Consider the following 12,090-nt stretch of genomic DNA (forward strand, 5'->3'; position numbering starts at 1 on the left):
TGTCAATTCTTTTGATGAACAGTATTTTTAATCTAATGTATTCTTGTAACAATAAAGATGATAAACATTTATAGAACCATATGCGTATAAATACCCTTCATAATGAGTTTTAAATAACAACAACTAATCAAAACAAAATTAAATGAATCAAAGTTGATAATTTCAACCTGTTCTCTATAGAAGATTGTATTACTGAATCACCTGACATCATTTGGGTCATGCCAGAGATAGATTTAAATGTAATTTAAGCTCTAAAACATTGTAAATATGGATCTCCTTTAACATATAAAACTTTCCTGTATCTTTTTGTGCAATATTTTAAAATCCATTTGTGTTGAAATTTCATTGAAATCATTTATATGTTGAGGTATTGGCTTTATGAATAATTAGTGCAGAGAGACAAGGCTGTCTCCTGCCACTGATCCACCCTATTGTTTGAAATTCTTTTTTTTATTTTAATATTTTCAATTTCTTTTTTTTTAATTTAATTGATTTCATTTTTAAAAATACACAACAGCGGAATGATTATAATTCTTATTATACATATAGAACACAATTTTTCATATCTTTGTATATAAAGTATGTTCACGCCAATTCATGTCTTTATACATGTACTTTTTTTTGCATTACAATTCTTATTACACATTATCATGCAAACCCTTTCTATATGCTTATCATTTGTCTCCAAAGGTTCCATCTCAAAAAGCCTGTAACTATCTGGTAACAATTCAATCACTTGAAAACCTTTAACATTATCAGTTTTAAGTATATTGGCTTGCTCTCTTGGGGAAGTGATCAAGAAAAGGCAAATATTGAGGAAGAGTGAAACTAGGTGGGCTTCCATTGTTGGAAATGCTGAACACTCAGGAAAGCAACTGTAGAACCAAAAAACCCCCAAAGAAACAAAACAACTACAAAAATACTTTTGTACAAACAGAGGCAGACAAAATTTTGATAAATCAAGATTAAATATTAGGGCTGGAATTGTAGCCCATTGGTAGAGCTCTTGCCTAGCACATCTGAGGAACTGGATTTGATTCTCTGCACCACATAAAAAAAGGTATTGGTTGTGTCCATCTACAAATAAAAATATTTTTAAAAGAGTAAATATTAATATAAAACTGTTAGCTTCTTAAGAGTAAAAATAGACCTGATTGCTGCAAAAGTGTCAGATATATGTTCCTATACCTCTACTGAGGATCTGGGTTACATATAGATTCTGACGCAAAGATTCAGCACTACTGAATGGACCTCAAGAAATGCTGATGTTGCCTGTCCTAGGACCACACTCTGAATATCAAGGGTCTACAGAATATTTTATCACATATCTATTTTAAACAAATACTTTCATTTTAATGACTGGAAAGTTACAACAAAATGTTTTTATGATAGATAACAAACATGTTCTGAACACTTAAAAGGCTTATTTATTGATGGATCATGTTTATGAAGTTCTGTATTACATGACTTGGGAACAAAGAATATGTATGTCTGGACTTACTTATTGTTTAATGCAACAACACCAACTGTGCTTCTAGGAGTAGACATACTGGCCACATAATTCCACTGGCGTCCCTCAGGATCCCATCTTTCTACAGTATTTAGATAACTCCACCCATCATGACCACCTACAGCATACATTGGTCCTTCAAGTGTGGCTACACCTATAAGATAAATATAGTGTTAGAATTCAACTAAGTGTCATTCACAATATGCACTGTTTCATTTCACAAGCAACCTACTACTCAAAAATTGCTATACTTCTCAAATGGTTTTGCCTTCATAGAAATAATTTACTCAATTTGATCCCAGGCTAAATATAGTCTTCTAAACCTAGAAAACTTTTAGTTATAGCTACTTTACCATAGAAAGGTATCGTTGCTACTGAAGTCAAATAAGACACAGAATGCACCATTTCTAGGTATTCAATAAAAAAATGGGAAACTGTTTTCTTTCTGGCATAAAGTCAATGTGTTATTTTAATGCAAGAGGTAGATAAAATATTCAATCTTAGAAAAACCTGGAATTCTAGACTGAATGTACCATATCGTTTTAACTCTTGTTATTTAATATATAGATAAAAAAGAGTACTGTGAGATAATTAACCAGACATTGAGTTTTAAGATTTAATTAGTAGTTTGTTCTCTGCTTCCTATCTGTTCTGAGAAATCATATAATTGAGTTTTTCTACACTTTATTCATCATCTCAATCCCCCTTTCAGTGATGTATCTTCATCTTCTTTCCTACCTCTTTAATAACATTAATTATATTGAAAACAAACTTGCTCTGATTTTTTTTTCTACAGGACATGATTTCTTATCTGTAAGAACTATACTGACATAACCAATCTTAATAATCACATAGTGCATATGTGACAGAAACAATTTATCTGGATAATTGGTAGAGGTGATACCAGTCCTGGATCTGCCATACTTCAGCTATAAAAAGTTCATTATTAAAAAAGCCAATTCTCATGGTGTTTTTTAATCAACACTATGACATCTCAAACATATGGAATCTAGTATGAAGAAAGATGTATCCTGACAGATATTCAGGAGAATAAATATGTCCCACTATTCCATAAGTCCTTACTTCATTTATCTTAAACTTCTTGGAAACTGCTGGGCAATGTATAAGTTAAAATTGTTTTCAACCAAAGTGTTTCTCTGAAACAACTTTACCTTGGACCTGCATCCTAAGAGTTTTGAAGAAATATAGATTTGATTCTTGTGGGAAGATACATAATTCATCTAACTAGAAACATAATATCTCTCTATCATCAAATGGTCTCCTCTCTATAGTGACCTTAGGAGAAAACTTCCTGTTGTAATTTTAGGTTCCTCAATAATATAACCTACCTAAAGTTGCTATCTTTGTTAAAATATAATCCTCTTTTAAAAATGGTATAAAGGAAGCAGGATTAACAAGTATGTAATCTATTACATTTAAAGAGTTTCATGGGTTTTTAATATTTGCTTAAGCTTTTCAGCATTTAGAATCATTTTGACCTAGAGTTTGACTAAAGTCCAAAAATGTAAAACTATGGTTCATTTAAAAAAATATTTACTATACATTCTTAATGAATTATATAGCATTAATTCTTACCTAAGCCATGCCTGTGTGTTGACATGGGAGGCATGACAATCCAGATTTTGGCAACAGGATTAAAACATTCGACAGTATTCAAAGTTTTTAGACCATCTCTTCCTCCCACAACATAAAGCTTATTATCAATAACTGCAACACCAAACTGAAGCCTACGGCCACTCATGGTGCCAATATGCAGCCAATTGTTGGTTCTGAGGTCATATTTTTCAATTGTAGTGGTACCTGTTAAAGGGATATTTGACAATGGTAAAAATCATTTATATTAAAAATTTTAAGTTGACATAATTCACATTATATTTTTATATCCACAACTTACAGTAAATTATCAAGGATTGCAGCTCATACTGCACTAAGTAGCCCAGATGACACTACAACATGACAGATAAAGCAAAGGGTAAAATATTTACTTACCACTTTTGGGTCAAAATGGAAAAGTCAGAATAAAATAATACATATGGCATATATATTATATATTTATACCTCATTTGGCAATATTGTGCTATTGGTAGTACTAATACATGTGTGAAATATTATATTTTATAAAACATACCTTGGATTCTGTTATTCAATATTTACACGTCTTTTACAATTTTAGTTACGTATGAGCATTGGGTATGTTGATTTCTGCTCCACTGTTCAGGTTGTAAGGTGTGTGCATGTGTGTTTTAAAAGACAAATGACTAAAGAACAAGGAACTGATACACACAATGTTTCATGGTAGTATCACAAATCATGGTTAAGACTATAGAAATCTGAGGTATTACTTTAGATTTTAATAAAATTTCATTTTCTACCCTATTACTAAAAAATTTTTATGGCCATGGGAAATTATCACTACCATCATTATAAGTAATAATAAATTGTAACTTCTGCAGACAATTCTTGATTATCATTCAGTCATAATTGCTGCTGATACAGTAAAAGAAGATTTTGCACAAAATAGAGCCTTCTTTCAGTACTAACTATGATGGAAAATGCTAAAATTATTATTCAAACCAATAGTGTTCCTAATATACTATGTGGAAAGTTTAGGAATCTTCATACCAATTGCACAAAGCCAAGAACAGAGATATGAAAATTACATTTTCTAATTGTCCCTTTACTGAGAGATTTGTGGAGAAAAAAATCCATCAGTTATTATGGAAAAAAATTAATATCTGAAGTTTATTCTATGGCAGTTATAAGGCTATGGTATGGGGTAACATCAAGTCAAAGTTTGATCATAGTACATTTTAGATATTTTGTTAAATCTGAATATTTTTGTTGGGTTACATTTTTTATTAGATTATCATTTCTGCACTAAACATATTCAGATGACACTGTTCAAACTTGAATATCTACAAACACATCTAGTTTCACTCCTGTTTCTTTCAACTAGTTTTCTCTGAATGTTTTCATATTTCCTTATTCCAATTTTCCAAAATCTTTCTCCATATATGTATATGTACATATATGCATACATATACATACATACATATACATGAATACATTTGTATATGTTAACTTCTTCTAACTCTTTCCATTAGTGGACTTTACAAGCTAGCCAATTTAGATTAGGACACAAAAGCTAGGCTGTATTAATTATTGATATCATGGTGATATTCATGTTGAAGTAATTAGGTAGGAAACTGTACAAAGCTACATTAATTAACTGTATACAGAAGGTTTACACTGAAAGTTGCAGACATTTGCCTTATGCCAGGTTAATATTTCCAGGAATTATATTAACTGTTAAATAAGTTTATTTCTCACTTCTCTGTTACCATCATGAATGTTTATGAACCAGTAGTTTGGTATCTTGAATTCAGGAGAATTCCCTATCCCATTTGCCCATACCCACTAATGTGCCAACTAATTAAGATGTAAATTCTCTAGCTAGTTTATTATGATAGCTCCACATTTCATGGAAAAAATCATAAATTATATTTTGGCTTTTTTGTATTTTTTCTGTGGAGATCACTCTTTTGCTGAGAATGTTACAAATACTGTTTCTCAAGGCATTTTGAAGCTCAATTTGTTAATTATAATCTTAGCAAGAATGAACAAATCCCATTAAACTTTGTAATACTGCTGGGAACACAATATTTCCTGCAGTTGTGAATATATATGAATTAATGATTTCCTTTATTTATTTTTAAAATGAACTAAAAGGGACTATAATCACATTTCCTTTATCATATGTGGTATTGTCTCTCAGAATTCATTGCTTTTAATGAATAAATCATTACTAAATAGTTTATATGTACAAAGTTTATCATTGGACTATTGTAAAATTTCAACCTTGTTCACACATAGAACTTTTCTGATTATTCTTTCAGATACATTCTAAAAGTTATTATTAATTTGTGTGGTATCTATATTTAGCAATTAATTCTGAGTTTATTGCATGAGTCAGAGAGGAAATTAAAAACAGAGGAAGTACTATATTTAATAGACATCAAAAGGTGAAAGCTGAAAATATTATATCTTTTAAAAATAACTGAAATAACACACAATAAGAGCTCTAATTATAGACAATATTTTTATAGTTTTATGAAAGAATGGTAATTGACATTTTTTCAATATAATATTGGTTTATATAAATATATGTTACATTTTAATGTTCTTTGTTATATTTCTTTCTTTATCCCACTTTTTATTTTTCAAGAGATTCTAAGGCATATAAGAAAGAGAGTGTTTTGCTATTGTTCTTCCTTTTAGAATAGTGGTAGTATAAAAAGACACACACAGAATTTGAGTCAGAATTCAATTTCTAGACTTTCTCCATGTTTGTCCTTGGGTTGGCTAACTAATATTAATATGTGCAAATTAGAAGTAATAAAACTTCTTTTGCAGTATGGTTGTAAGGATTAGAAATGATGTTTGAAAATGACAATCAAGGATTGGGTACTCAAAAATTGGAACTTTAAGTATTCTTCTAGCAATCTGCAACATCCCATAGAGACATTTATAGTGTCTCCACCTAGTAGGAACTCAAAGGGTCTCAAAATAATGGTCTCTACTTTCCATAACAAACTGTGGTAACAGAGACTAGGGATTATAGGCTCCCATTTTACTCATTTTATGAAATTGAGTTGATAATTAAAATGATAAATGAACTAAAAAATAATCTAAGGAATGAACTAAGAAAATACAGAAAGGGAAAAAACACTGCAATAAACAGATGGAGGTTATGGAGAAGAACTAAGTAGAAATACTGAAAATGAAATATTCAATAAATCAAATTAAAAATTTTGTTTGAAACTATAGCCAAGAGATTAGACTATGTATAACACAGATTTTCAGGCATCAAATGAAGAATATAATCTTGAAACCCAGTAAACAAAAACGAAAACATGATAAGTGACTATGGCCAGAGTGTTCAAGAAAAATAAGATAGTATTAAGAAACCAAATCTTAGAATATTAGCTTGGAAAAAGATATTGAGATACAAACTAAGGGAATTTACCATACTTTCAGTGAAATAATATCAAAATATTTTTCAAAGCTTGGGAACGAAAGGGAAATCCAAATATGTGAACCCTTTAGAATCCCAAATAAATAAGATCAGAAATGATTCTCTTCATGACAAATTAAAATACCTATTACACAGAAAAAGGACAACATTTTAAAATCCACAAGAGAAAAATAGCAGGTCATATTTAGAGGCAAATACAAAATACTCCTCATCTTCAGTTCAATCTCTAAAAGCCAGGAGGAATTAGAACAGTACATACCAAGTCCTGAGAGGTAATGCTTGACAACCAGGATATCTATATCAAGCAAAGCTATCCTTCAGAATTCAAAATGAGAAAAAAACCCTCTAATATAGGCAGAAACTAAAAGAATTTTGACTACAAATTAAGTACTATTCAAAATATTCAATAAAATATTACATGTAGATATAATGAAAAACAAATGTTAGAGCCAGCAAATGGATGAATATTACAAGTATAGCCAAATAAAAGAATTAGATATTAGAAGTAAATTAAAATAGCATAATATGGTAATCATCTCTCTATAATAACACTGAATGAAAACTGGTCTCAAATCTCAAATTACAAGATATAGACTGGCAGAATGAACTAGAAAACAAGATGTACCCATGTATTGTTTACAGAAGACTCACCTTACAGGCAAAGAGAGCCATAGACTAAAGATGAAAGGATAATAAAAGATATATAATGCAAACATAGTACAAAGACAAACCAGGGTAGCTATTCTCATAACTGACAAAGCTGACTTAGAGTAAAAATTAATAATAAAAGACAGATAATTCATTATTTTAATAAATAAAACATTAATGAGTAGCTTGTATGTACAAGATAAACAAAGTTTATCATTTTACCATTTTTAAATTTCAACCTTGATCCTGCTTAGAACATTCTATTCATTGTCATCATTCTTTTATATACATTATAAAAAGTCTTTACAATATTATACTGGTGAAGGAACTATTCAGCAAGAATAATGATTGTGAATATTTCTGCCTCAAATATTAGCACACTTACTAACATAAAGCAAACCCTACTCAATATATGATGACTTAGTTATCCCCAAATACAATACTACTGGGTTGTTTCAACAGACTTCTTTCACCAATAGATAGCTCATCCACATAAAAAAATCAAGTTTCTTCAGACCTACAAAATAATATTAAATAAACAGACCTATCAGTCATTTATATAATATTTCATTCATCTCCAACAGAGGTCACCTTCTTTTCAGATACATATGGAATCTCCTCCAAAATATACCATATTTTAGGACACAAAGCAAGACTTAACATATAAAAAACAGAGATAATTTTTCATATTGTGAGAAAATAATGAAATAAAATTAGAAATCAATTACAAAATAAAAAGAAATAATTTTAATATATGGAATTTGAATATTGTACTTTTGAAGGAGAAATGGTTCATAGTAGAAATCAGGAGGGAAACCAAACCAATTATTAGAAACAAGAATAGAGATAAAACATAATCTCCAGGACATTATGAAGCAGTTTTAAGAGGAAAGTTTATAATACTGAGTGTCTACATAAAAAAGAGAAAGACCTCAAAGCCCTAGAAAAGCAAGAACAAACTAATTCTGAGACCAACAGAAGACAGGATATAATTAAGAGTCAAAAGTAATGAAATTGAGAATAAAAAATACAAAGGATCAATGAAAGAAAGTATTGGTTCTTTGAAAAGATGAACAAAATTGATAAATACTTAGCCAAACTAGCCAAAAGAAAAAGAGAGAACCCAATCAATAAATGTAGAAATGTAAAAGAAGATATCACAAACATTTGTGAAATCAAGAGGATTATTAGGGACAATTTTGAAAATTTATACTCCAATAAAGACTGGAAAATCTAGAGGGTATTGCTAGCTACATATGTCTTACCCAGACTGAACCAGGAGGATATAGAAAACCTAAGCACACCAATATCAAGAAATGAGATTGACTCAATAATTAGAAGCCTTCCAGTTAAGAAAACTCCATAACCAGGTGGATTCTCAGCTGAGTTCTAGCAGATCTGTAAAGAAGAACTAATACCAATAACCCTCAAATTATTCCATGCAATAGAAAGGGAAGGGACACTCCCAAATTTATTCTAAGAAGTGTGTAACACACTTGATACCAAAACCATATTAAGAAATGTAAAGAAAAAAAAAACTACAGACAAATATCCCTGATGAACTTAGATATAAAAATTCTTAATAAAATATTAGCATTCCACATTAAAAAACATATTAATGGGGCTGGGGATGTGGCTCAAGCGGTAGTGTGCTTGCCTGGCATGCGCGGGGCACTGGGTTTGATCCTCAGCACCACATAAAAGTAAAATAAAGATGCTGTGTCCACCGAAAACTAAAAAATAAATATTAAAAAAATTCTCTCTCTCTCTCTCTCTCTCTCTCTCTTAAAAAACATATTAATGATTGTACATAATAATGAGGCTCATTTCACTGAAGAGATGCATAGTTGGTCAAACATATACAAATCAATAAATGTGATTCACCACATAAATAGAATTAGACAAAAAACACATGGTCTTATCAATAGATGCAGAAAACATTCTTGCTAAAAACACTGAAGAAACTAGGAATACAAAGGGAAGGGACAATCCCAAATTTATTCTAAGAAGTGTATAACACACTTGATACCAAATCTAACCAAGGATGTGAAGTACCTCTACAATAAGAACTATGGAACAACAGGAAAAAGAAATTGTAGGTCTCAGAAGATGGAAATACCTCCCATATTTTTGTATAGGCAGAATTAATATTGTTACAGTGGCAATATTACCAAAAGTGATCTATGGATTCAATGTGATTGCCATAAAAATACCAATGACATTTAGCACAGAACTAGAAGAAACAATTCTAAAATTCATTTGGAAAAATAAAAGACCCAGAATAATCAAAGCAATACTAAGCCATAAGAGTGATGCTGGAGGCATGACAATATCAAATCTCAAATTTTACTACAGAGATAAAATAACAAAAGAGCACGGTATTGGCATAAAAACAGGCATGGAGATCAGTGGAATTGAATGAAAGACATAGAAAAACTCACATATTAACAGTCATCTTAACCTTGACAAAGGTGCCAAAAACATACATTGGAGAAAAGGTAGACTTTTTAACAAATACTGCTGGAAAAATTGGCTATCTATATGTAGAATGATGAAACTAGATATTTAGACCTCACCCTGCACAAAAATCAATACAAAGTAGACCTAAGACCTAGGAATTAGACAAGAAAAAAGCAACTGCTAAAAGAAAACATAGGTCAACACTCCAACATACTGGCACAGGGACCAACTTCCTAAAGACTAAGAATCCTGGAAATTCAAGAAATAAGACCTAGAATCAATAAGTGGAATGGCATCAAATTAAAAAGCTTCTGCACAATAAAGGAAATAAATGTGTGAAGACAGAGCCTACAGAATGGAAGAAAATCTTTGGCAGATACTATTTCATTGGGGAATTAATAACCTGGATATATAGAAATTCAAAAACTTAAAGCAAAAAAAATAACCGAATCAATAAATGTGCAAATGAACTAAATAGACACTTCTCAAAAAATAAATAAATGCATGTGATCTACAAATATTTGAAAACATTTTGACATCCATGAGGGAAATACAACTAAAAATAACACTAAAATTTTACCTCACTACAGTTAGAACAGCAATCATCAAGAATAAAATAATTGCTGGTGAAGATATGGGGGAAAAAGTACACTCATGCATTTTTGGTGGGACTGCAAATTAGTACAACCACTTTGGAAAGCAATATGGAGAGTCTTCAAAACACTAGGAATATCATTACCAAATGATCCAAGTATTGCACTCCTTGGTATTTATCCACAATAACTAGAATAAGCATTTATAATGATACATGCATAGCAATATTAATAGCAGTGTAATTCAGAATAGCCAAGTCATGGAACCAGAATAGGTACCCATAAATAGATAAATGTATAAAGTGATTGTGATATATACATACAATCAATGGAGTTTTACTCAGCAATAAAGAAAAATAAATTATGTCATTTGCTGATAAAATGGGTGAATCTGGAGAGGATCATGCTAAGTGAAATAAGCCAGACTTAGAATGTCAAGAATTTAATGTTTTCTCTCATCTGCTGAAGCTAGATAGACATAAGGAAAAAAATGAGGAAGGTCATGAAAATAGAAGGGAGAACAGTGGGGTAGAGGAAAGAGATTGAAGAGGAAGGAGGACAAATGTGAAAAGGGAGTAACTATGGTGTTAAAGTGAATACATGTTATGTGCATGTATGAATACATTATAATGAATGAATTCCACTTTATGTATAACTATAATGCACCAAGTATAAAAACAACAAATAAATGGAAAAATAGTAGGGCAAGTGAATCAGTAGGAGGGAAGAGAGGTAGGAAAGGGGAAGTACTGGGGATTAAATTGGTGCAAGTTATGTTCTATGCGTTTATGAGTAGGTCAAAATACCCACAATATTATTCATGACTATAATGAACTAATTTTAAAAAGAAGCTGCTGGGCACTGGGGTGCACAACTGTAATCCCAGCGGCAGAGGAGCCTGAGAGAGAATGATCGTGAGTTCAAAGCCAGTCTCAGCAAAAGTGAGGTGCTAAGCAACTCAGTGAGACCCTGTCTCTAAATAAAATACAAAATAGGACTGAGGATGTGACTCAGTGGTCAAGTGCTCATGAGTTCAATCCCTGCCATCCTTCAAAAAAAAAAAAAACTAAGCCCAGCTGAAATGCTTATTGAGGAGAAAGAAAACAAAGAATGGGTAGTAGAAGAAGATCATTAAAAACACCAGCTACAAACACAAGATGAGTTACATAAATGAGCACTGTAATTTTCTTTTTTCTTCTATTATCCCTTTTTCCTGTTATAGGATTAATTGATTTTATATCACAATATTATAACATTGTTTACTTTACATTTTATATTTAAGTCATCAATTAGACATCAAAGGATATCAAGAAAAAGAGTAAATACCACCCAATGATTCCATATTATCTTCTAGTGCATTGTCTGCAGCACATAGTTGTATCATGTTAGGTGGAAGTATGACCTTGGTAATTTGGAAATTAAACATGGTTTTAGGAGATGTGTATGGGTGCCAAACTGACAGGGCCTGAAGTTGTGATGTCTATTTTATGTTTCAAATTGGCTAATCCAAAGCAACCAGATGTTTGATCAAACATTCATTCTTCCAGATACTTTTGTGAAGGTATTTTAAAAAATGAGATTAACAGAACAGTAGACTCAGTAAATATGATTACCCTAAATAATATATGGAGGCCTCGTTCAATTAGTTGAAGACATCAATGGAAATAAAAGTTCGATCTCCCCAAGAAGAAAGAGTTTTGCCTGCATGCTGCCCTTGGACTCAAACTAACTGAAACTCTTCCTGCTAGCCTGTTTGACATACTTTGGATGTGCCAAACATCCACAATACATAACTCAATTCCACATGAACCAAATCCATTTGG

The 12,090-nt window shown here is 31.1% G+C and overlaps 1 protein-coding gene across 2 annotated transcripts in view; it reads right to left on the bottom strand.

Annotated features, from left to right (window-relative positions):
* The window catches only part of Klhl4 (kelch like family member 4), a 91,564-nt gene that overhangs the window by 11,818 nt on the left and 67,656 nt on the right, over window positions 1–12,090 (bottom strand). For both annotated transcript variants that reach the window (XM_027934628.2, XM_071606382.1), the window contains exons 7-8: window positions 3,107–3,331; window positions 1,502–1,664 (exon numbers count right to left, since the gene is read on the bottom strand). In XM_027934628.2, coding sequence (XP_027790429.2) covers window positions 1,502–1,664; window positions 3,107–3,331 — 388 coding nt within the window. The remainder of the gene's footprint in view (window positions 1–1,501; window positions 1,665–3,106; window positions 3,332–12,090) is intronic.

Source organism: Marmota flaviventris, chromosome X (genome assembly GCF_047511675.1).
Source record: "Marmota flaviventris isolate mMarFla1 chromosome X, mMarFla1.hap1, whole genome shotgun sequence".
Lineage (NCBI taxonomy): Eukaryota > Metazoa > Chordata > Mammalia > Rodentia > Sciuridae > Marmota > Marmota flaviventris.